General features: G+C 49.9%; 10 protein-coding genes across 10 annotated transcripts; 6 read left to right on the top strand and 4 right to left on the bottom strand.

Annotated features, from left to right (window-relative positions):
• Positions 1 to 128: 128 nt before the first annotated feature.
• On the bottom strand, positions 129 to 983 carry V8C40DRAFT_245065 (thioredoxin-like protein). The gene is made up of 3 exons (XM_083215793.1): positions 854 to 983; positions 475 to 777; positions 129 to 419 (listed from the first exon to the last, which is right to left on the bottom strand). The coding sequence occupies exons 1-3, from the start codon at positions 863 to 865 to the stop codon at positions 339 to 341; spliced, it is 396 nt and encodes a 131-aa protein (XP_083072940.1). The 5' UTR covers positions 866 to 983; the 3' UTR covers positions 129 to 338.
• A 515-nt stretch (positions 984 to 1,498) lies between these two features.
• On the bottom strand, positions 1,499 to 2,886 carry V8C40DRAFT_265833 (fatty acid desaturase; the record flags this gene model as incomplete). The annotated part of the gene is made up of 2 exons (XM_083219692.1): positions 1,499 to 1,819; positions 1,882 to 2,886. The coding sequence occupies 2 exons, from the start codon at positions 2,884 to 2,886 to the stop codon at positions 1,499 to 1,501; spliced, it is 1,326 nt and encodes a 441-aa protein (XP_083072939.1).
• Positions 2,887 to 4,592: 1,706 nt separating this feature from the next.
• On the top strand, positions 4,593 to 5,433 carry V8C40DRAFT_245060 (uncharacterized protein). The gene is made up of 4 exons (XM_083215792.1): positions 4,593 to 4,813; positions 4,869 to 4,909; positions 4,958 to 5,020; positions 5,069 to 5,433. The coding sequence occupies exons 1-4, from the start codon at positions 4,678 to 4,680 to the stop codon at positions 5,165 to 5,167; spliced, it is 339 nt and encodes a 112-aa protein (XP_083072938.1). The 5' UTR covers positions 4,593 to 4,677; the 3' UTR covers positions 5,168 to 5,433.
• A 475-nt stretch (positions 5,434 to 5,908) lies between these two features.
• Positions 5,909 to 7,073, top strand: V8C40DRAFT_245057 (60S ribosomal protein eL14). The gene is made up of 2 exons (XM_083215791.1): positions 5,909 to 6,234; positions 6,312 to 7,073. The coding sequence occupies exons 1-2, from the start codon at positions 6,106 to 6,108 to the stop codon at positions 6,624 to 6,626; spliced, it is 444 nt and encodes a 147-aa protein (XP_083072937.1). The 5' UTR covers positions 5,909 to 6,105; the 3' UTR covers positions 6,627 to 7,073.
• V8C40DRAFT_245054 (nascent polypeptide-associated complex subunit alpha) lies at positions 7,058 to 8,379 on the top strand. Its single transcript, XM_083215790.1, has 3 exons — positions 7,058 to 7,588; positions 7,663 to 7,721; positions 7,778 to 8,379. Exons 1-3 carry the CDS (start codon positions 7,346 to 7,348, stop codon positions 8,124 to 8,126), a joined length of 651 nt encoding a protein of 216 aa, XP_083072936.1. The 5' UTR covers positions 7,058 to 7,345; the 3' UTR covers positions 8,127 to 8,379.
• Positions 8,380 to 8,533: 154 nt separating this feature from the next.
• V8C40DRAFT_245050 (F1F0 ATP synthase subunit d) lies at positions 8,534 to 9,594 on the top strand. The gene is made up of 3 exons (XM_083215789.1): positions 8,534 to 8,657; positions 8,795 to 9,277; positions 9,330 to 9,594. The coding sequence occupies exons 1-3, from the start codon at positions 8,646 to 8,648 to the stop codon at positions 9,357 to 9,359; spliced, it is 525 nt and encodes a 174-aa protein (XP_083072935.1). The 5' UTR covers positions 8,534 to 8,645; the 3' UTR covers positions 9,360 to 9,594.
• On the bottom strand, positions 9,562 to 11,096 carry V8C40DRAFT_245046 (E2 ubiquitin-conjugating protein UBC13). The gene is made up of 4 exons (XM_083215788.1): positions 10,513 to 11,096; positions 10,352 to 10,440; positions 10,158 to 10,289; positions 9,562 to 10,089 (listed from the first exon to the last, which is right to left on the bottom strand). Exons 1-4 carry the CDS (start codon positions 10,563 to 10,565, stop codon positions 9,914 to 9,916), a joined length of 450 nt encoding a protein of 149 aa, XP_083072934.1. The 5' UTR covers positions 10,566 to 11,096; the 3' UTR covers positions 9,562 to 9,913.
• Positions 11,097 to 11,190: 94 nt separating this feature from the next.
• Positions 11,191 to 16,177, top strand: V8C40DRAFT_245044 (uncharacterized protein). The gene is made up of 2 exons (XM_083215787.1): positions 11,191 to 11,587; positions 11,645 to 16,177. Exons 1-2 carry the CDS (start codon positions 11,427 to 11,429, stop codon positions 15,897 to 15,899), a joined length of 4,416 nt encoding a protein of 1,471 aa, XP_083072933.1. The 5' UTR covers positions 11,191 to 11,426; the 3' UTR covers positions 15,900 to 16,177.
• A 1,263-nt stretch (positions 16,178 to 17,440) lies between these two features.
• V8C40DRAFT_221998 (D-isomer specific 2-hydroxyacid dehydrogenase family protein) lies at positions 17,441 to 19,313 on the top strand. Its single transcript, XM_083212221.1, has 3 exons — positions 17,441 to 17,873; positions 17,997 to 18,137; positions 18,195 to 19,313. Exons 1-3 carry the CDS (start codon positions 17,542 to 17,544, stop codon positions 18,781 to 18,783), a joined length of 1,062 nt encoding a protein of 353 aa, XP_083072932.1. The 5' UTR covers positions 17,441 to 17,541; the 3' UTR covers positions 18,784 to 19,313.
• Positions 19,314 to 20,006: 693 nt separating this feature from the next.
• V8C40DRAFT_221962 (2EXR domain-containing protein) lies at positions 20,007 to 21,263 on the bottom strand. The gene has a single exon (XM_083212220.1). The coding sequence runs from the start codon at positions 21,148 to 21,150 to the stop codon at positions 20,137 to 20,139; it is 1,014 nt and encodes a 337-aa protein (XP_083072931.1). The 5' UTR covers positions 21,151 to 21,263; the 3' UTR covers positions 20,007 to 20,136.
• Between the last annotated feature and the right edge of the window lie 920 nt (positions 21,264 to 22,183).

The following is a 22,183-nucleotide window of genomic DNA, read 5'->3' as shown; positions in this document are numbered from 1 at the left end:
TAATAATGCTGCAGAAAGGATATATGCAACAAGCAGCTTGTTGCGTTGATGTCTGTCAGCTGAAGCGCAAAGTTCACAATCCCAGAGATTTTACAAGGCGAGGCAGCGTCAAATTCAGCAAACACCTCTCGCTGTCATAGTATCAAACTGCTGTGCGGCGCCAGGCTTCAAGAGTCCAAAAGGAATCACCGGAATATCGGAAGATGTAAAGAGCAGTCTTATTTTTTCCCCTCTTCACTACCGTCTATAATGCCCAAATGTCCATGGTAAGAGTGGGGTATACATTCATAAAAGATACAGAGTCAAAAGCTGTGTTTATACATAATTTGCTATGGCGCTCACTTTTGAGCATTGAGGAGCTTCAGGATCTCGGACTCGTTGTCTCCTGCAATCGCCTTGCCATTGCTCCAGTCAACAGTCTGTCGAGGCATTAGTCACTGGATCCCTTGAGCTGTTCTTCATCAAACCACTTACCAATGGCCGCAGCAAGTTCTCCTTGTTCTCCTTGAACTTTTTCAGCGCATCCTTGTCGTCTCTCGCACCCTTGACGACCTGAGAGGCGCCGCTCTGGCCAACGTACTCCAAGATTGTCTGCACCTGGTCGACCGTTGGGGCGTCTTCGGTAATGTTCAGCTCAAACGGCTCACGGCGAGTCTCGGCGTCTTGTGTGGCGCTCTTTTGGGCACTTGTCGATGCCTGCTTGAGCAGATTGGAAACTCGCACAGAGGCCGGGGAGCTGGCCTTGTGGAAGAGCGTGATGATGTCGAGCGTCTTGTGCTATAGAATGGACCCTGGTTAGTAACAGCTGCTGAAGAGGACAATGCTAAAAGCTAGGATGGCCACATTGACGTACAAATCGGAACATGTTAGGCAATGCTGCAGGTAATTTGCGGAATCTCAAGCTGTAAGCGGCAGTTCGTTTTGTCTAGATGTTGCAGTGAATGACGTTATTTTCGTTCAGAACTTATCGCGCATTAGCACCGGTAGAAGCTTGAGTGGCCCGTGCGGACCTCCAAACCAAGTACCTGCAGGTACCTGTTTGCAGCAGCGACGGTTCTTTCTAGCCGCTAAGTACGGCACCAGCTGCGAGATGTAACCATCCACGCCTGGAATGTAATTTCTGGGTAAATTACCACAAGGTGGCATTCATGCATTTCTTATTGATCTTATTCCCATAATTCTTCTAACCGTGAGAATTCTATGTGCTAATTCGACCCAAGGTCGATTTTTCATCCGCCCCTATTCCAAAACGCCATCAACGTCTGCAATCACATGCAATCATATGCCATGAACAACCCAATGCTTCAACCATAATACCGAAACCAGATATGCCAGCTCTGTGAAGAACCCTCCTCCATATTTGATAGTCTTCTTCATCGAGCATCCTCCATCAAGCAACCATTATGCTGCTGGGAGCTAGAAAAACCAGGTGTAGCTCCGGCAGTGAGGGTTGAACTAGACTCTGTCGTGCCGTCACCATCATAACAGGGATCAAATTTTACGCCTGCTTCTTGAACTTCTTCCGGATATCTTCTTCGGAAAACTTGCGCGTCAAACGCTTCAGAAACTCAACCCGTCCCTCCATAGTGAGATCTGCCTGAGCTCCGAGAGGGACCATACACTTGGCAAGGGTGTCATAATCCTTGACCATCAAGCGGTAGGTGATCATGAGAAAGTCGATGTTGTGAAACAAGATTGCCGCTTCCTTGCCGTAGGTCTTGCGTTGCTCCAAGAAGTGGATTGGGTGATCACGCCAATGCCTGCGTGGGTTGAGATGGTGGGAAGTATGGTAACCATCGTTGAAGCAAAATCGGTTGCTCTGTAAGCTTGTTAGCTCCTATCCAGAGTGAACACAAAATAAAAGATTAAGGCTGTACTCACTGCAACGTCCACCAAGGTGATGCTGGATCGATAGTCGGAATCCGGCTCATCGGGGTCAACAAAGGCATGCTGGCCCCAATTGCCCGCCATCAATCCCAGCCGTAGCAACAAGAAGGGGATGATGTACACAAAGATAGTGGCCTTCTTGTTCACAAAGGTTGCCATGGTATAATAGAACAAGTAGGTTCCAAATTCACACCCTGCCGCACGCATAGCCACTCCCCAGCGGCCCTTTCGGGCAAAATACATGGGGAGATCCAGCCAAATGAGGCAAAAGAAACGGCCCACGTAGTGAAGAAAGTGGAAGAAGTCGTCTCGCTGATAGCGGACTGTCGATGAGAGGTCGTCTGGGCCGTTGCCCTCAACGTGATGATGCTTGACATGGTGGTAGTAATATGAGTTCCAGGTATGTCCCATCAAGGGATCTGTAATGTATGGAAACAGCTTGTCAAATGTAGCATATTTCTTGGATAGAACTCCACGCTGGTGAATGTGCTGGTGCATCATAAGAGTGTAGGTGCCGACATAGTAGGCTTGCATGATGACATGAAGAATTCCGTGAAGGAGATTGAAGTTTCGGAACAGGAGAATTGCGCTTGGTACTGAGGTCGTAAAGTACAGTATCAGGTGCACAATGAACACCACGTCCGTCTCATAACGGGCTGTTTTCCGTGCCCAGCTGATAAACGGCTGTAGAAGTAGCTTGTTGACTGATTTGGGGAGGCGACTAGGAAGATCATCGATGGATACGAATATGGTGGGCTCAAAGTGAGCATCTGCCGGATTTCTCATGGACTTGAGGAGGGCGATGTCTTTAGCAGCTGAGTCTGTCTCTTCTGACTGCTGTGGCTCGGTCTGAGACTCGGATGAGACATGGTCCCAGTCGTTGTCGACTTTGGCATCTGAGTGGCCATCTCGTCTTTGAGCAATGTCGTTTTCCAGATTTTTCAGCACAATATAGTCTGCGCGGGTGAGACCGCGGTCGTAAACCAGGGCACTCGTCATGGTGAGGTTATCGCAATTGGACAGCAGCCAGAGCTCACAAAACGAAGCCAAGCTCAAAGGAAAAGCGCACCAACGATATTATAAACAAATCGAACCATGGCTGGAGAAAAAAATCCCCCTAATATGGCTCAACCGCTTCCTTCGGACATGCCTGCCAGCGCATCCACCTGCGAGATTGCATGGGGCTCCGCATTTTGGTATCCTTCAAGCCCACGGCAGATTCTGAGCTGCGAAAGCCTAGTCTGGGCTAAGGATCTCCGCTTGCGATGGCTTGAACCTACAATGGAAGCAAGGCTATTTGCGGTTTTGCTTCATTTGCATGCCTGGCAGCTGCTAAGCTTTGCTCAATTTCGCCAAAGTTTGCCCGGCCGCTTGGCCGCTCACCCGGCTCTTGCGTCTCCGTCTGATTGGCTGCCGGTGTTTGCAAGTAGAAGAGAATCTACCGCTGCCGTGATCAAGCCGGAAAAGGAGGCCAATGAGTAGACGCTCGTTACGACTCGGTAGATTATTAGCTAGTCGATCAACTTGGTCCCCTAATAGTGGATCTCAGCGTTGGCCATGTTGCGGTGAATCTGTACCACCTACGGGGGCAAACGTCTTGAAGTCGTATTGCAGAGCGGGTACTTGGGCCGATTGACGAGTATGTTGACTAGCAGTTTCATCTCTTGAAGCTGTCATGGATATATTAGGAGATTCGTCTTTAGTGGCTCCATTCGCTTTATACGCGTTTGATTGTAGTTGTGATGAGCCACCCCCGTCTCTTGATCGCCCAGAGCTCTTTAGCTCCAAAAGTTTCCAGGGCCGCGTACAGGCAGTACGAGTAACAGGCGATGACTAGTGCCTGGGGCTGAGCTGCTACCTGAAGCTGCCCATTCAGGCGTCGTTGGAGGTGCATGTAGAATCAGGAGATTCTAGAACCAATGGAAGGACGGATTCCATTCGCCTCAAAGTGCTAGAGGCGCATCTCAAAAGGGGCCAAGACATGGGCCACTAGCGCTGTTGTTGCTTGGGCGCATAATCATATATCACAATTTCGATCCAATCATGTAAAGGCTCCCAAAAGCGTGGTACGATATCTGGGCTTGACAATTCGAAAGAAAATGCAGAGGGAAGTTCAGAGCAAGTGTGGTTGAGTATCAAAGAACAGAACAGATGCGTGTTTACGGCTCGATATATGCACGTATATGCGCCCTAAGGTTCCTGTGCTTTGTCCATGCAGGGTAGTCCTTAATAGTAAACGAAAAAAACATGCCAAGTAGTGGTTAAGGTCAACACACTCAAGCGTCAGAACTCTTCATACAGCAAAGTATCAACGCAACAGAACGCTCCATGTAGAAACTATAGAAGCCGCTGATGCTGTAATTGCTGTAAATTAGAGCAGACATTTCGAGCCATCATATTGGGTATGCGTGTATATCACCGGGAATACAGGCTTGGCGCTCGCTAGGGATTTTTCTGACACCGGCAAACCGTGTTGACTACACATTCAAAAGTTTATCTAATTTGGCGATCAGTCAAAAAGATTGTTAATCTGGCTATGACGTTAGGTTTTCCACATATCGGTTGTCATGTCCATCATTGTGATTCAACAACCATGACGTAGGATGAAGTCACATATTATGTGGAGAATCGCGCAAGCCTTTCCTTGAGAGCGATGTATATAAGTGCAGATGAACAACAACCAGTTCAATTGGTAACGACTTTAAAACAATTATTGTACACGCAGCAAAGAGTCACGATTAACAGCATTTCAACTGATATCCCAATACTGCAAAAACATAGTTACCAATCATGTCAGGATACTCCAAGGTCGGCACATCTGGTGTCTATGAGGCAGGTGACCAGAGAAACGTTGCGAGATCCGAGATGCCGCAAGCAGAGAAATACAACGAGGGTCAACATGCATCACACATTGGACTCGATTCAAGTAAATACATTACCTCAATCACAGTATGCTGGTGTTTGTACTGACCCAAGTTCAGAAGATCAACGCTCCATCAAGAACAGGCTGGCCGCAGAAGAGGTAGGTTTCTTGATCTCGCCGGTGGAATAGTATCTGATCTGTTTAAAGCGGAGAGAAGAGCCTGAAGATGACCTTGAGACGTCTTTATCGAAGAAGGACCCAACACTACCAGTCAGTGCCCGATTCCAAGACCATGAGCCAATAGCTAACAGCACAAAGGCCAAGATGCATGGCAATGAACCATCGAAGGGGGCCAAAGTAGACGCTGAACTAGCGGCAGATGAGGAAGAGTATCTCAGACGGAAGGGCAAGGCTTAATTGGATTCGGATGGGCCGATATCATGTGTATTCTTAAAACAGGATCAGAAGTGAGGCATGGGAAAGCTGTGGTCTCCCTAAGCATATAAGGAGTTAATAACGGGGAGCAAGGTGAACGGAAACGCTTGGCCATAAACATGTCTCACCATGCCTGGCCAAACATTAAAGACAAAAAAAAAACAAAACAAAGCTTGATTGCATGCATCATTAAAAGTTCACGATTGCAGAAGGACAAGTTGAAGCTTGAATGAAAAATATTATATTTGGAGTAAAAGCTATATATCATCTGTAAAAACTCTGTCAGCCATGGCTCAAGCCAGACAAAGAATGAATAATAAAGGGGCATAAATAGCAAAGGCTCAGAATATGTAAGAAAAGTTTCTCATTTGTTCATTTGGTATAGCATCCCCGGCGAGGGAGCCACCGCATGTGATCAACCGCAAATTACCTCATCATAGTACCGATGCAGGAGAGAAAAGAAAAAGCTCATCCTTACCTTGACAATTACAGAGAATATCGGATTGATTTCTGGCTAGAAATCTTGCATTTCGACCTGAAAAGGCCCAGCAAAAGTGATTAACGAAGAGCTCGAAAATTTTAGTTCGAGGTCGGGAAGAAAAAGGAACGGCGATTGGTCCGTGCGCCACGTTGGCGCGAGCGGCGTAGTCAGCAAGGCAAAACAGAAATTCCGAAAATTTTCAATTAGGGCAAACGGGTATTTTCTGCCGCACACTCTTAGATAGCCGAGCCCTCAAAAAGTCATTGGAGCCTCCAAAGTGAACGCTGCTCCAGAGAACATCCACCCGAACGGCAGATAATCGTCGACATCTGGTATGATACACGCGCTTTCCTCCACTTCATTCATACACCGAATGAATTGCGACTTCGTCGAATGAACCCAGCCGACTAACACGAACATCGAAATAGATTCCGTCACAATGGGCGAAGCACTGATTGAGGGATCCAACTGGCGCCTCGTTGAGGTTGGCCGTGTTCTGCTGATCAACGGCGAGCACCCCTACAACGGCCGTCTGGCTGCCATCGTCGAGATCATCGACCACAAGCGAGTACGTTGACGTGTTCCCTTGAGAAGGAGAAGCGCGAATCATTCCCCGGACGACATGGCTAATTCGATGACATCTAGGTTCTCGTTGAGGGCCCTTCCTCAGACCCCAAGCTCAAGGTTCCCCGACAAGCCCTGCACCTCAGCAAGGCTCTCCTCTCCCAGTTCGTCATTGAGAACCTGCCCCGAGGCTCCCGACACACCGCCCTCACCAAGGCTTGGGAGAAGGCCGAGATCGATGCCAAGTGGAAGGGCAGCAACTGGGCCAAGAAGCGCGAGCAGATTGAGCGGAGAAAGGCCCTGACCGACTTCGACCGCTTCAAGGTCCTGCGCCTCAAGAAGCAGCGACGATTCGAGGAGCGCAAGGCTCTGGCCAAGATCAAGGCCTCCGCATAATTGGGTTGTTCGCTCTGGAGTCACGGAGAGGTTGATCGGATGGTATTAGAATGAGGGACATGGGTCCAGGCAGGAAACGCATTTACAGCAGCAAAAGAACTGCTGGATTCATTTTTGCTCCCGTTCTGGAAGGGCTGTATGTTGTCACATATCATCGTTTATGATGAACGGCGTCAATACGGAAATTCAGACAAAATGAATTCAAAGCTTATAGGGAGGATTCTCATTGTGGATCACTGTGATTTCGTGTAGTAAAAAAATATCTATGAAATGCATGTAAATCAAACACTACGGAATTCTCCTCTTCTTCTGCTACATATGCGACTTTGTACCTTTTTCTTTGGACTTTTAAATTGTACCGCCATATATCGCAAGTGACTTGGCTCACATCTTTGCGACCACAGAGACTTTGATTACCTAATTTGGGTTAGCCGCAGTCATCCACCCAAACCCTAGAAATTCGCAGTTCAAATCTACAACACAAATCGGCATTGCGCAGTGTCACGTTGAAGTAACAAATTAGATTAATCTTCAGGCTAATCGCATAAAATGTGAGTATCGATTATTGCTGCGTTTTTTTCTCCCTCTCGGAATGGCTTGGCTCGGCATCAGGTGACAGAGAAGCTCGTCCGGTCATTTCGCTGAGGAAGAATATTTTCGTGCGAAAACGAAGGAGGGGACACAAGCTAATACTGTTATCCCCCACCACAGTCACCAAAATGGCCAACCCCCGAGTTGAAGAGCTTCCCGACGACGAGACCAAGACCAAGCCCACGGTCGAGGAACAGGATTCCAGCGATGAGTCCGATGCTGAAGAGCTCGGCGATGGATCTCTCCCCGCCGGTTCTACTGCTGTAGTCCACTCTCGCTACGAGAAGAAGGCCCGCAAGGCCCTGCTGGAGAAGGGCAACTTGGTCCGAGTCCCTGGCATCACCCGAGTCACTCTCCGCCGCCCCAAGAACGTAGGTCTCGAGATTTTGGAAGGCGGTTCGCCTGAGCTAGATCTGGAAAATGGAGACTAAACGGATATGCACAGATCCTCTTTGTCATCAACAACCCCGAAGTCTACAAGTCCCCCAACAGCAACACCTACATGTGAGCAAAAATCTCAGCCCGGGGAATGGGGAAATATGCATCTAACCTTTTTGCAGTGTCTTTGGTGAGGCTAAGATCGAGGACATCAACGCCACCGCTCAGCAGGCTGCCGCCGCTCAGCTTGCCCAGGCCAACGCCGAGGCTGAGCACGCTGGCCACAACCACGATCACGACCACGATCACGATCACGACCACGACCACGACCACGGCAAGGAGGGCGAGGCTGAGGCTAAGAAGGAAGAGGAAGAAGAGGATGACGGTGAGGAAGTCGATGCCGAGGGTCTGGAGGACAAGGATATCGAGCTCGTCATGACCCAGGCCAATGTCAGCCGCAAGAAGGCTGTAAAAGCACTAAAGGAGAACGACAATGATATTGTCAACTCCATTATGGCATTGAGTATCTAATGGCGTGGATATGGGCAGGGTGCTTGAAATTATCTCATTAGTCTGCGCAACTATATGCGCCTAGGGATTTGTATTATTGTTCATCCAAGAGCTTTACTCGTCCTTTAAGAAAGAAAATGATGGCATGAAAGACGAGATTGTCTATGTTTCTACGAGCAATTGTGACATGGCTTTTCGGCGCTCATGTAATTCAAGAGCAGTGTGAAATTGGTGTTTATGGATGGCTACATATATGAAAGATGTTATAAGCAGGCAGTACTCTCTGATGCGCAGATTCTGTTATTATAGCATGCACTGGCCCAATGAGCGATCTGAGCTCCTCACAAGCTCATCTAGGAGGTGGTATGAGATGCATCCAGCTCGAACGCGCATTGGCTGACTAAGAAATAGCCATCCGTAAAATCACGTGATGCGATTTTGTGCAAGCGGCCCCGGCTGGGCAAGTTCGGCAAAGTCAATCAACCTCCGTTAAAGATCTCGCTCTCTGATCCCAAACGAGACCTCACATCACATCTCAAAATGGCGGCCACGGTTAGTTTGTTCCTCAATTGGCGCAAAATGTTTTGATTGCCAAGTATCCCATGGGGGAAACGTGGCGGTCGAAGGGCGCTGATCAACATGCGCAACATTTACGTTCATGAGCTAATTTTCATCTTCTTCCGAAACAGCGAAGCGCAGCTCTCAAGCTCGACTGGGTCAAGGTCTCCTCGTCCCTGGGCCTCCGCGGCCAGACCGTCGCCTCCCTGCAGGCCTTCAAGAAGCGCAACGAGGATGCCCGCCGCAAGGTCCAGCAGCTGACCGAGCAGCCTACCGCCGTCGACTTCGCCCACTACCGCTCCGCCCTGAAGAACCAGGCCGTCATTGACGAGATCGAGAAGCGATTCAAGGCCTTCAAGCCCGTCACCTACGATGTCTCCCGCCAGATCAAGGCCATTGACGCCTTTGAGGTTGAGGCCGTCAAGAACGCAGAGGCCACCAAGCAGGCTGTCGACCTGGAGCTGAAGGACCTGGCTGCTACCCTTAAGAACATCGAGGAGGCCCGGCCATTCGACGAGCTTACCGTCGACGAGGTTGCCGCCGCCGAGAAGTCCATCGACGAGAAGACCGCCGAGCTGGTGTCCAAGGGCAGATGGATGGTGCCTGGTTACAAGGTATGTGCATTTCTTGGATTTGTGACATATACAGCGCTAATACCCCGTGTAGGAGAAGTTTGGCGATCTTGCCATGGTCTAAGAAGTTCATTTTACCCCATTTCAACTTCCCTATATGTACTCTAGCATTGTAGATACAAGAATTCGGGGCAGGGGCGTCAAGTTTCTGCTGTTTCTCCATCTCCTGCGTCCCCTTATGTATTTGTGCACAAGAAGAGAAAAAAAAAACATTACAAATAAATCTCGAAGTGGCGATAGACTCAAAATGGGGGGCCGTTACGGTATGACAGGAGCAATTATAATAATGAATTTCTAAACAGCAAGTGTAATGTGATGATGTATTGCGCCAGTGGTATTTCTGTCTGCAAGACCACTTGTACTATCTAAAACATACACCATAAAAGCGCGGACAGTAACGCTTGCGGCTCATCTCGAAACAAATTTGAGCCTTCTAAAATATTTGCAACCAAGCCAAAGAAAAAAAAAAGGAATAATCTCTCAACTCCTCCCATAATAATGTTCGTACCCCGTAGTAAGCTTCCGTTTTGATATCAAAACTTATCGCAGGTCTTGGAAATATATCTTCATATATCTCTTTCTTTTCTTCCTCTTGTCCCTCGTCTTCCGAATCTAAGTCTACGCCTTTGCATATTTCTCTGTCCACTCTCTTGCCGTTGCTATGGCTGCCACCTCGTCTTCTTTCCAGCTCTTAGCAACATCGGGGGCGAGAGGGTCATCGGGGTTGGGAGCACCGAGAAGGGCCTGGATGGAAAGCAGAATCGTGCGGATCTGCAGCGCAGGAGACCAGTTGTCTGTGATGATATGTAAGCATGCTTGTACAAGATTCCAACCACAAATAAGATCGCTTTCAATAACGCACTCTTAAGCACATCCAGGCAAATGCGGCCCAGCTTGTCAACGTTCGGGTGGAAAATCTTGGTGAGGAATCGAATCTTGGGCGGAGTCATGGGATAATCATCTGGGAGAAAGAGCTCGAGCTTGAAAATGCCGCCTTATGATTTCGTCAGTACGTATTCTCCCGCTTGCGCCATCTTTGAGGAGCCCGCTATATACCTTCGTATGGTGACGATGCAGGACCGTGGATCTCGACGTCAAAGTATCGCAGGTTGTCTTCGTGAGGCACAGCGCTGATTCCGGGAACTCTACAGCAAGCAGGATGTCAGTTATATGGACAAGGCCGACATGACTGGGAACGTCTGGATGGAGGGGCGCACGGTTCCGCCATAAGGCGTTCGGTTTCTTTGATGATGCGTTTCGGGAGAGCCATCTTGGCGTATTCTCGTCTGCTTTGGGGGCAACACAGATCTGTTTAGATGAATAGGAATAAAAGAGAGACAGTGATCTGAGACTCTTCTGCTGCCGACACAAATCGCAGTTGTCGTTGATTAGCGCAAAGGCTGAGTTGTGCAAGGTAGAAAGATGAGGCGGGGCATGCGACACTGAAAAGACAGGCAGTAGCAGTAGCAGAGGGGCTGTTTGCGATAAGAGGCGCAGAGACAGAGAGCAAGAAGAAGAGCTTCTAAAAGCTTCTCTGATTCAGCGTAATGTCTCTGGGTCTCTTATTTGCTTGATAAATGCTCTATATGATCTTCTGCTTGCCCTGCATAAGGCTGGATGCCCGTTCGTACCGTAGTTGATCAGGATAAAGTTTTCTGTGCTGGACGGCCCGGTACTAGGTAGGTACTCGGTGCTACCGGTACTGCACAGTTCGCCTTATCAGAAATGATGCACTGGCTGTAGCGTGCAATACAGACCCGACAGCACCTTGATAGGCGCCTACAGAAGGGGAATGTCTAGCTCAGGTACCGATGCAAATGAATCCCCTAGCCAAGCAACCTACAGGGTACTTGTAGCGTCAACGCCCCTTGCTGTCAAGTCATGGCGCGCATTCAGCCTAACTCAACCACCATCTCAGCATCATCTGACGGCGCTCAGCCCATTGAACACTTTCTAAAGCCGGGACACGGCTTATTTCACTCCTATGAAGTCGAATGAATAATGCGAGCTGCTCATAGCTGTTGGCAGCAACACGACTGCCACCTCGGCTGGGACAGACACTCTGCCTAGGGCTCGCAAATGAGCCGCGACATGCGAGAAACATTCAATCTGCAGGAGAGAACAGAGGACGATGCCGACATTTGACCAGCTCGCTGATTCGCCCAAGAAGGGCCGGATCATCAAGTCGGCGTATGACAGTGAGAGCTTCGAGGCTGACGGCTCAATCCATGTCGAGGGCGTCGTCGGCTCTGCCACCATTTCGCCTTCAGGGCGAGACATTGCGTTGGCGTCGTAAGTTGTGAGAACGCGTCCAAGAGCATCGCAATGAGTGCTGACAGCTCCCCGCAGACCAGAAGGCCTTGCAATTATTGATCTAGACTCGCCGTACAGTGCACCGCGGCGTCTGCGAGGCTCGGGCCAGCCATGGCTGGTTGTCGACGTGCAATGGTCTCCGTTCACAGCTCGAGACTATTGGGTCGTCTCGACAGCAAACCACCGTGCGCTGGTGTGGAATCTCAATCTCCGGGACGATTCAAGCACTGGCGCAATTGAGCACTCTCTCCAGGGACATACTAGGGCCATCACCGACGTCAACTTTTCAGCCCACCATCCCGATCTCCTTGCAACCTGCTCCGTAGACGGCTATGTGCATTGGTGGGACCTGCGCCGGCCTCGCCAACCCGTACTTACTTTTTGTGATTTCTTTGCTGGTGCTACCCAAGTCAAGTACAATCGTCGCGATCCTCACATCCTAGCTTCATCACATGATCGTTGGTTGCGCATTTGGGACGAGCGAAAGGTTTCGGAGCCTGTCAAATCCATTACCGCACACACATCAAAGATCTATGGCCTAGACTGGAATCGAACCAAAGCGACTGGTCTTGTCACATGCTCCTTGGACCAGAGTATGAAGTTTTGGGATTACAGCAATGACGGCAACGAATTGGAGCATGTTATTCAAACTGACTATCCAGTTTGGAGAGCCCGCCATACGCCGTTCGGTCATGGCCTTCTGGCGATGCCTCAGAACGAACCTGGAGATCTATACCTGTATGATCGCCAATGGTCCAATGATGAGACTAAGGAAAAGTCACAGAAACCAGTGGCTGTGTTTCCTGGCCATGGAGGCCACCAAGCAAAGGAGTTCCTGTGGAGAACTCGAGGCGGGGTTTCAGAAGATAACCTTGATGAGCGAGAATTTCAACTTGTATCCTGGGGAACGGATAATGAGTTACGACTTCACTGTATCGACCCTAATATCCTCTCAGCCGTAGGATACAAGAAAGGAACCCCAGCTCAGGACGGCATCAGCCTCACTCGAAAGGGAGCAACGTACAAGACATTCCGCACCGTTGATGATGCATCCAACCTTGACAAGCGGACGAGTACAATGAAAGATTCAAGGACTGGCGCGGGCCACAAGCAAAGTGCCCTTACGGCTGCTGCACGATCTTCTGCGCCCTTTGGTCGTCAGATGAGGCCGGCGTGGCGTGGACCATCAATGAAAGCCAAAAGTGGATCGGGCAAGAGGTTGGATCCGAGTCAAGCTCAAATCGGTTGGATGAAGGGTATCAGTATAACGAAGAGAAGAGGTTTAATGGATGGGCCTAGGCGGCTAATGTCCAAAGACTCCGGCATTATGGGCCACGGCTATCCTGACGATCAATGGGGCGAGCCCGACACAATTCAAGAAGAGCTCCTGCGTGTTAGTACTCAGATCCCAAAAGTCAAGTGGGACAATATCGACATGGACAACTTGACGCTGAGTGCCTCGCTCAATGGTCCATGGGGGAAGGATGGAGAGGCCATCTTCATCAAAGTGAAGATTGATATACCTTTGGAGTATCCCAAGCTCAAAGCGCCGAAATTCATCATCGAGAAGAGCTCATTTATGCCGGAAGAAATGCACAAGCGGCTTAACCGAGAGCTGCATGAACTCGCAGAACAGTTTCTACGAAGAAAGCAAAATTGCCTGGAAGTAATATTCACCTACTTGTTAGGCGAAGTTGATCTCGAGTCCAGCACTACCTTCTTCAAGAACGTTCGCGATTTGGACGATGATGATGATGGGCTGGCCGACGATAGTTCAACAGATGAGGAGGAAGACATTCCAGCAGGCGGGTCGGCCTCTATGTCTCAGGAACTCCCTCCTCAAGACGCGGACCTCGCAATTGCGACTCCTGCCCGTCTCATTATTCCACCACCTCCCCTAACCTGTGGCGCTCGGTTTTCGCATGATGGCCGACTCATTTGCTTCTTCCCGACAAAGGAAGAAAAAGCACGGGTTCTATTCCAAACAAGTGCGGATGCGAATAAAGACCGCGCTAGGATAGACCAACCATTCTTTGCTGGCTTTGGTCGCCTGACACAGGATCCTCTTCCGCGATACAAGTATACGACCGAGGAGGCTTCCGCTACGGAAGATCAGTCAGACTCTGAGGAAACTGACGAGTCTTCTTCTTCGTCAAGCGACTCTGAGTCTACATCAATACATAAAATGAGCCTGTGGTATCATTCAAGCCGCCATCTAAGGAAGGCTTGGAGCGAGGATCGGTCAATTCGATCCAGCGGCGGTGGAACAGGAACAGGAGTGGGTACCGGCACAGGTACGGGCACAAGCCGCCGACGGATTGGCCGGCCTCGAAACGTGATATCAATCCATGATCTGCGGCCTGATCTGCCCTCTAAGAAAGAGTTTGCACAAGAGTATGCCATCTTTGGCGACGGAGCAGATGTTTGCGAGCATAACGCAAGAGTTGCAGAGAAATACGGTTACACCGATCTGATGAATGTATGGCACTACTTGGCCCTGCTTTTAAAGAAGGGCATACCACTCGAAGTCTTGGCTAGCAATCAGAGACGGAGCTCTATCCTTGTCATCGCTCGCGATGTTGTGTCCAAGACTCGCGTATTAGACAACGACCAGGGCAACACCCCAGCAGGAGACAGTGCCTTACTAGGCCGAGTGAAATGGGGCCGGCATCCGCTGGCCAAGGATTTCATCCAAGAACTCTTCAGCTACTTTGAGATGATTGCCGACATACAAATGTTAGCGATGCTTTCATGTATCTTTAGCGAGTCGTCGGCCGACGACAGCGTTGCCTACGTGGAATCACAACTTCCATCCCAGGAAACACCACTTCCTCTCAAGGCGCCATCCTTCTCTCTAGACTACTTCCCTACAGATGCCACTACGTGGAATATCTATGGAAGAGGTGTACCACATTCGAATGTGACCACACCCGGCACTCTTCATACGCCGCTTCCTTATGCTGGCTCACACGCATCTGATGATGGAATCATGTGGGCTGGTGAGCCTGGCACAAATTCATACTCCTGCGGCGAGACACCGCCATCAAAAAGGCCTCTGACCGCTGATGCAGACCCCCCCTCAACAATGCTATCGCGGTCTCCCTCTAACCGACCTCTCTCAAGGGTTAGCACCGGATTAAGTTCAGCATTTTCAACAAACTTTCCGCGGTCATTCACGGGCGCAAGCTCGTCATCACCACCTGCGGGACAATTAAGGAAGAAGCCAAGCCCAGCGGAGATGATCTTGAATACGCTGACTCCGCGTACTGGATATGCCAGTGCGGGGCCGTCTTATCCTGTGGGAGATTCCAGTGGTGGTAGGAACTCGGTGTCAGACGATGAATACCGCCGAGATGATCTGATGTCCCTCGTGCCGGTGAGCGTTTCGGTATTCGTGGAAGATCAAACAATATTCGACGACGACGGCTGGCTGAGCGAGCCTCTACTGGAGCCGAGCCGAGCCAACATTTACGCCAACTACCGGTATGCATATGCAGAGATGCTACAGATGTGGCGACAGCCCCTTGCTCGACTGGAAGTCATGAAATTCAACGTTTTGAAGGACGAATTACCTTTTGCTGGAGTAGAGGGAAGCTTTCACGACTCGTTTACGCTTCATGATGGGGCCAGTGGGAATGCATCCCACCTCAAGACAGGGTCGTCACCCATCATTATGGGCAAGAAAGATCAACTGCAAATTCTAGCTGCTTCAGGCCGCGGGTTGGATGTGACGGGTATATGCCTTGTTCACGAGACTCAATTAGACCCCTTACGTTATACCTCATCCGACTCCAAGGTCGGCGGGGCAGTGGGAACATGCGATCGTTGTCATCGCATCCAGAACCAATTGCGCTGTGTGTACTGCCTGGAGCCCGTAGACGCTCTTTTCCCGCCGTGCCTGTCATGCGGGTGCGCGTTTCACGAAGACTGCCTAGCAGAGTGGCATGCTGCGGGCGAGATGTTCTGCCCGGCTGGAGATGAATGCAACTGCGTTGAAGAAGCCGTCAGAGGTCAGGTAGAATCGTGGGCGGCTCTCCAGGGGGCCGTGATGAAGACACAGTCGAAGACGTTGCTGCTACCGGGCGCAGCAATGGATGACAACGATAGAGAGCACGAGAAGCATCAAAGAGGGGGTGCTAACGGCGACTGGGAACGTGTAGGTAGAAACGTGCCAAGTAGGGCGCAAGGTGCAACGGCATCAACGGGATTAAGTCTCGTACGCTTCAAAACGCCTACAGGGCCTTGGTCAAGAGCCTCGAGTCAAAGGAGGAATGGAAAGAGGGGGAACTGAGGGGAGTAATGTTCTGGGGTGACAGGACAAGCTGTATAATTCTAGATGACAACACGTGCAGACAGTTTTTTAGACGGGCGTATTGCCAGTCTGCTCTTGTCATCTATCCGCAAGGACTAAGGATGGAAATGAATAGGGATAGAGAGTATCTACTGTGCTAGCTGCTCGATTCGCTTAGAATACAACCAATTTCCTGCCGAGGAATCATTGATGATTATGCTGCTTAATATTATATCACATCTGCAGATTATGCAAGATTATAGTGAAAGTTTCTGAAAAAAATTACCCTTGAGCATGGTTCATGACAGCAGAAACGGTTCACGGGTCGGCGGTGGTTGTCGCTGAACCCCCGGAGCTGGAGACTGCGGAACTCGGGCCACGGGCCGAAGACCGTGAGCTTCCGTGCCGCTCCCGATCAAGCCGTTCCGGAAGGGAGGGGGCCCATGTTGTGCAGCAGGTGGAATCCAAATTTTGCTGAGACGGCAAGGTCTTACAAATAGACGAGAGAATGACAGCTTATGTGATGAGCATGTTGAGTTTTTTCTTCTTTCGGATAGCGAGAGCCGGTTGAGGATAAACCGGCCAGGATTACGTGTATCTGAACTGGACTGGCCGTTTTTATCTCCATTTTTGTTGACAATGACAGCGGCGATTAGTCTCGGCGAAGAAGCTTCAAAGGCAAGCCAATTTTTTGACTCGGATAGGATCCAAGGTATTAAAATCTCACAAGAGCTTGCTCCAATTTTAAATTCAGCTCTAAGATCTCACAACATGTAAAAAAGGATCTGAATAGGGCATAAATCAAAATCGGGGAAATAAAAAACGGGCTTAACCTACACAGCCCTACCAGCATTTTATTCTTATTTATGACTGACTGTTGTGCTAATTGGGGTAAATGCTGAGAATGAAAGGATTAGATCAGCCCACACCTCGTCTAATTAAACGAAGGAAGTTGAATCATTTACCCAATGAAGTATATGATCGTGAATATTCCTTTTTCTAAATGTGATGGATGTAGTTGGTGCAAATGATTCGTTGACTCGGGTGGATCGGCGAGGCGAATACGCTCAGGATCCATCCGCCAATTCCTACACGAAGTCATTCCCCCATCCTTATCAACCTGCAGCTACTATTAATGCAGCAAATCCTACTGTAGCAATTTACCCCCCTGTGATGGCGTCTTGAACCCCCACGTTGGCATGAACTGGGCTATTTGTGCAAGTCGGAAAGGCTTCCGTGTGGCGTGGATGACGTGCCCGGGCATTGAGCTTGTCAGGGTTTGTACCAAGGGAGCTTTTGAGAAAATGAATGAGAATGAGGGGGAGACAAACTAACTACATAATGAACTTAATGGGAGCTCTCTTTTTTCGTGTTGCTTTCCTCATTCTCATCATCTTTCTACTGTACCTTTTTTTTCACAGCATTCCTGTCAGTCTGACTCTGTGGCCAAAAAAACTTAGAGTTCACTAGGTCTTATACCAACGAGGCTTGGTGAAGCTCCAAAGGCAAAACGAATCATTATATAAATCAAACACACAACAAGCTATCCCGATTCACTTCCCCGACCTATTCATTCATTCCTTTTCAAATAATATTTCAACAATTCAATAGTATTTCAGCAATTCTACACAAATCCGCCAAAATGCCCATCACAGCAGACGACAAACTCCTCCTGCACTACCCCATCCCCCTCCCGGACAGCTTCTTCGAAACCGTCAAAGCTCGCTGGCCCCAGCTCAAAGTCCACATGGAAGTCTACGCCCCCGGAAATAGCACAATGAAAAACGCCAACGAGCTGCCGGACGAGGTCTGGGAGGGCGTCACGCTGCTCTCCGTCGTCCCGCCACCCAGCGCCGCCAAGATGAAAGATGTCAAGTTTGTCCAGCTGGGGTCCGCGGGCTGCGATCCCTGGTTGGAGCATGAGGTGTTTCTGAACAAGGACGTCGAGTTTTGCAATACGAGCGGTGTTCATGCGTAGGTTGTTTTCTTGCTTGTATCTTCTCATTCCCTTTTGAGCGTATAAAAATGAGTCGAATGTGGCGGAAATGAGTCAATGTGATCAAAGACCGGTGTTAACGGAGCATTGCGTAATTGCAGACCTCAGATCGCCGAATGGGCTATTGGTGCCTGGTTAACTCACTCACACTCATTCAAGAGTTATATGGAACAAGCAGATAGAGGAGTCTGGGATATGGCCCTCACGAAAAGCCAGGTCAGCGACTCGACGGGTCTCCGCATGTAAGTAGCCAACTGCTCTCCTCACCGACTCACCTCGAACTCATGTGTACCAAATAGTGGCATCATGGGCTACGGTGCAATTGGTCGACAAGTCGCCCGCCTAGCCCACGCGCTCGGTATGGAAGTATACGTCCAAACCCTCAGTCCCCGGCCAACTCCGGAGTCCAAGAAGCTCCGAGAATACATCGTGCCCGGCACTGGTGACCCAGACGGCCTCCTCCCCGCAAAATGGTTCTCCGGCTCCGGCCCCGAAGCCGTCAACAACTTTCTTAGCCAGGACCTGGACATTGTCCTCCTCAGTCTCCCCATGAGCCCCCAAACCAGACACTGCATCGGCGCAGAGCAGTTCAAGATCCTCGGCAAGAAGAAGCCGTTCCTCATCAACATCGCACGAGGTCCCCTCGTCGACACGCCCGCCCTGATCGAGGCCCTTGAAGGAGGACTCCTCCGTGGAGCTGCTCTGGATGTCGCAGAACAGGAGCCCTTGCCACAAGAACACCCTCTGTGGAAAGCCCCAAATGTCTTCATCACACCACACATCAGCTGGCGGTCTACCAAGTTGACCGAGAGGATAACCGACGTATTGCTCCAGAATCTGGAGAGGTGGGATAAAGGAGAGCCCCTGCTTAATCGAATCAAGAGATGAAAAGTTTGGTATGCCCAGGACATAATAGAAAATACAATAGATTGCAACTGAGATCCGGATGATTGCCGAGATTTGTTTCCCAATGCATAGACGTGGACATACCAGATGCAACTAGCTTCCCACTGTGAAATCACAATCACCATCAGAATTTCTGCAGCGAGTCATCTTAACAGGTACGATTTATATAAACAAGCAAAGAGGCACCTTCATGAAGCATTTCCCTCGTTGCAGCATCAACTCATCAAACTCGTACATTCGTCCCTGTGAAGGGCTTATTAGTCTGCTAGTTCTCCATGTCTGATCTTAGTCTGTCCAAATGACTCCCATATTTCTCCCTATAGAGTGACTGTTAAAAACTCCTTTCCGTAAAGAGCCATCTCAATTTCCTTCCAAAGTCCAAACATTTAGGAAAACCTCCGATAAAAAAAGAACAAACTGGGCGGAGAAAAAAGTAGAAAAACAAAGAAGAAAACAGAAAAAGAAGAAAAGGAAAAGAAAAAAAGAAAAGAAGAAAAGATGAAGAGGAGCAGAGGCAAATGCAGAGAAATCACGGTACCTTCACATTGTCAACCCTGTGAGTCCATCATTTAATTTCGCCTTTCCATTTATTGCATGCCTGTCGCGAATTTTCAAGCATCATAGGTTTGGGGAAATAGAGCCGCTAGTGCTGACGTAAAGTGAGAAGTAGTGGTTCCCAAGTTCATCCATCGCCCGGCAAACGCGTATCGACGGCCGTCATGTGCCATTCCAGGATTAATTATCCTGTCCGGTCTGGCGATTTAAGGGTTGATCCCACAATGCTTTTCCGTGCGAGCAAAATTGTTGGAGGTCAATGCTTGCCCAGTTGACTGAGTGATCCAAGCCGATAATGTCGTATAACGAAGCCTCTGGTGAATAGCCGGTCCCGACTTTGTGTGTTACGGCAGAAAAGAATAGTTAAACTGAGGCTGATAAAGCGATATATCAGGTGGTCTCTGTAATGTTGTAATGATCGACTTGTTGAAATCGCGTGTATTTCCGTCTGTACCTCCCAACTCTGCTCCATTTGTTTGTATGTCTCATGAAAGCCGAATACGGACTTTTTTTGGGACATGTCTCCGAGAGATTAGTACGCATAGATCAAAAATTAGTGTGTTGTTTCCATTGCGGATATGCCGTCATCTCGCGGCTGCATTTGAAGTGTCGAAGCATGCTTTTGCTGAGCGTGCAAATTGCCGATAGTGTAAGTGATATAGCTCCAGGTGGTGCTGCGAATAAAACAGGCCCTGTGAAAAGATTCATAGAATCCTGTTGTGTAGAGTTTTGTAAGTCGCCAGAATGTTAGGTTAAGAGAATATGCTCCCCTCCCCTTTTTTATCTCGTCTCATATATCATCCGTCGTGCTGGCATCTCCGGCGCTTTTCGTCGAGCTGAAGTCGCTACCTCATCGTCAGAGCCTTCCCATCTTAGGGAAAAGGTTAATATCCTCTCCACAATGATCCATCTCATTCTGTTTTCTGAGGTATCTTTCTCGGTAGCCTGCGCCATCTTGGTAGACCATGGCATGATGCGCTGCCAGCCCTCGGAGCCTTCCATGACGCGATACTTGCCATCCATGAAGATAACCTTGGAAACCATCTTAGACCGGCCGTGATTCAGCGCTTGGCAATCCTCCTTTCCGCATCGTCCTTGTCGCAAAACAGCCTTGGTTTCTGGCTCATCCAGATCCAATGGCGCAATCTCAACAATGTTCTCATCTATCCAGTAGCGAAACTGCCGGGCCGTCTTTCTTAGACGCACGTCGTATGGTAGGTTCTGGTCCACGCCAACCATCCAAGACCTGTCTACCTCGCCAATCTTGACAATCCACAGGTCTTTGAGGTTTGGGAACCAAAACTTGTCAAACTCGACCTTTCCAGGCCGCTCCTGAGGATACCATCTTTCTAGATAGGCAGAGTAGTGGTTCAGCCCCTCGATGCGCCCATCGTCAGGGAAGCAATCCCAAAAGGCAAGCCTCTCGACAAGCGGGGCCAGCTCCTCTAGGGGCGTGTTTGAGCTTTGATCAGAGATGTTGGGGTCACAGACCAGTATGTCTCTGGCGAAGTGAATGTGAGATCCGCGGCCTACAGGCTCGTAGCCTTCTCTAGTCTCAATGCGAGCTTCCGCGTTTAGGCGAGTGACAACAGGGATAGGATACGATTTTGGCTTGTGGACAAGATCGTCGAGAATGACGATACGCGGCTCCACTGAACATGACCATATCTTGAGACGAAGCTCAGGGGGCAGATGGGAGAAGCCCGAGGCGGCGGACGAGACGTCGTCGTCGTAACTGGACGGGTCATCAGCCTCGCCGTCGGCAGCGCTGGGGAGCGAATGAGGCGGTATCATTGCGAACCAGGAGTCACAGCAATCACAGCAAGTGAGCTGCCGCACGTATGTGTATAAGATGGAAGCGGTTATGTGATGTGTGGGCGATATGCGCGTGTATATGATATGTGTGGGCGCGCGCGCGATGAGGGTATGATGGGCGCTCTACTCTGGCGGGCGAGGAGCAGGAGCAGGAGGTGTACAAAGAAGATACGAAGATGCTGGATATCGAATCACGACTCCAAGTCTCATCCGGACACTATCACCAAAAGGACCCGAATCACGCGGAGGTCAGAGAAGCTAAGAGAGCAGCCGCAGGGCCTCCCCGTCCCTTTAAGAATGTAAGGGGTGCGACAAGGCCGGACGTCGGGCGCAGCGTCATGTAGGTTGACGGAGCTGCACGTTGTTGGGGAGACGCCATTTGCGGCGTGGCAGGCACAAGTACTGTACAGTACGGGGGGAGGGTCTTGGGAGGATGGGATGGATTGGATGGATGAGTGGGATAGGATGAATAGGATGGACTGATGGATGTGCGCGTGAGAGACACAGACAAGAGGCCAAGGATGTGCGCAGACGGTGGTCATACCGAGCAAGCAAGGTACAAGGCAAGGCAATGCGCAGTACTTGGACTTTGGAGCCGCTCCATACACACTCGTACATGTAGGTACCTTGGCAACCAGCAGAGCAGCCGCAAAAAGGGCTCCAAGGGAAACGGAAACGGGGTGCGTCGTCTCGGCGCATACGAGCGAGGCCTTGTCCATGTACGAGTATGCACGAGTAATACTCTGTACATGTGTGCTCGTGGCTGTTATGCATGCGGTGTATTACGAGTCCCTGAGGTAGCACCACCAGCCAATGTGCGGATAGCAGCAAGCATGAGGCTAGGGATCCCGGGGGCGTGGGATTGGCGAAAACGGGGCCACAAGAACCGAAAACAGATCCATCCCTCGTCGTTGTCGGGTCCGTACCTGGCTATTGGATCCGGCGCCTGAGGCCATCGCGGGCGTGGGTGGATATACAGGTCGACATGGATGGCTGTATGATGTATCCAGCT

The sequence above is a fragment of the Trichoderma camerunense genome, assembly GCF_050948025.1.
Source record: "Trichoderma camerunense strain CBS 138272 chromosome Unknown V8C40scaffold_9, whole genome shotgun sequence".
Classification (NCBI taxonomy): domain Eukaryota; kingdom Fungi; phylum Ascomycota; class Sordariomycetes; order Hypocreales; family Hypocreaceae; genus Trichoderma; species Trichoderma camerunense.
The sequence above is the reverse complement of the archived record's forward strand: the minus strand, read 5'-3'. Positions and strand labels throughout refer to the sequence as shown.

What these genes read in the sequence shown, in the direction of transcription:
- V8C40DRAFT_245065 (XM_083215793.1), bottom strand. An exon ending in AGAACTTGCTGCGGCCATTG is followed by an intron (nt 420 to 474) that starts GTAAGTGGTTTG and finishes ATGCCTCGACAG; the next exon opens with ACTGTTGACTGGAGCAATGG.
- V8C40DRAFT_245060 (XM_083215792.1), top strand. Translation starts at nt 4,678, where the DNA reads ATGTCAGGATACTCCAAGGTCGGCACATCTGGTGTCTATGAGGCAGGT. An exon ending in ACACATTGGACTCGATTCAA is followed by an intron (nt 4,814 to 4,868) that starts GTAAATACATTA and finishes ACCCAAGTTCAG; the next exon opens with AAGATCAACGCTCCATCAAG. An exon ending in ACAGGCTGGCCGCAGAAGAG is followed by an intron (nt 4,910 to 4,957) that starts GTAGGTTTCTTG and finishes ATCTGTTTAAAG; the next exon opens with CGGAGAGAAGAGCCTGAAGA.
- V8C40DRAFT_245057 (XM_083215791.1), top strand. Translation starts at nt 6,106, where the DNA reads ATGGGCGAAGCACTGATTGAGGGATCCAACTGGCGCCTCGTTGAGGTT. An exon ending in AGATCATCGACCACAAGCGA is followed by an intron (nt 6,235 to 6,311) that starts GTACGTTGACGT and finishes GATGACATCTAG; the next exon opens with GTTCTCGTTGAGGGCCCTTC.
- V8C40DRAFT_245054 (XM_083215790.1), top strand. Translation starts at nt 7,346, where the DNA reads ATGGCCAACCCCCGAGTTGAAGAGCTTCCCGACGACGAGACCAAGACC. An exon ending in CTCTCCGCCGCCCCAAGAAC is followed by an intron (nt 7,589 to 7,662) that starts GTAGGTCTCGAG and finishes GGATATGCACAG; the next exon opens with ATCCTCTTTGTCATCAACAA. An exon ending in CCCAACAGCAACACCTACAT is followed by an intron (nt 7,722 to 7,777) that starts GTGAGCAAAAAT and finishes ACCTTTTTGCAG; the next exon opens with TGTCTTTGGTGAGGCTAAGA.
- V8C40DRAFT_245050 (XM_083215789.1), top strand. An exon ending in GGATGGTGCCTGGTTACAAG is followed by an intron (nt 9,278 to 9,329) that starts GTATGTGCATTT and finishes TACCCCGTGTAG; the next exon opens with GAGAAGTTTGGCGATCTTGC.
- V8C40DRAFT_245046 (XM_083215788.1), bottom strand. Translation starts at nt 10,565, where the DNA reads ATGGCTCTCCCGAAACGCATCATCAAAGAAACCGAACGCCTTATGGCG. An exon ending in GAACGCCTTATGGCGGAACC is followed by an intron (nt 10,441 to 10,512) that starts GTGCGCCCCTCC and finishes TGCTTGCTGTAG; the next exon opens with AGTTCCCGGAATCAGCGCTG. An exon ending in TTGCCTGGATGTGCTTAAGA is followed by an intron (nt 10,090 to 10,157) that starts GTGCGTTATTGA and finishes ATATCATCACAG; the next exon opens with ACAACTGGTCTCCTGCGCTG.
- V8C40DRAFT_245044 (XM_083215787.1), top strand. Translation starts at nt 11,427, where the DNA reads ATGCCGACATTTGACCAGCTCGCTGATTCGCCCAAGAAGGGCCGGATC. An exon ending in CGAGACATTGCGTTGGCGTC is followed by an intron (nt 11,588 to 11,644) that starts GTAAGTTGTGAG and finishes AGCTCCCCGCAG; the next exon opens with ACCAGAAGGCCTTGCAATTA.
- V8C40DRAFT_221998 (XM_083212221.1), top strand. Translation starts at nt 17,542, where the DNA reads ATGCCCATCACAGCAGACGACAAACTCCTCCTGCACTACCCCATCCCC. An exon ending in AATACGAGCGGTGTTCATGC is followed by an intron (nt 17,874 to 17,996) that starts GTAGGTTGTTTT and finishes GCGTAATTGCAG; the next exon opens with ACCTCAGATCGCCGAATGGG. An exon ending in GACTCGACGGGTCTCCGCAT is followed by an intron (nt 18,138 to 18,194) that starts GTAAGTAGCCAA and finishes TGTACCAAATAG; the next exon opens with TGGCATCATGGGCTACGGTG.
- V8C40DRAFT_221962 (XM_083212220.1), bottom strand. Translation starts at nt 21,150, where the DNA reads ATGATACCGCCTCATTCGCTCCCCAGCGCTGCCGACGGCGAGGCTGAT.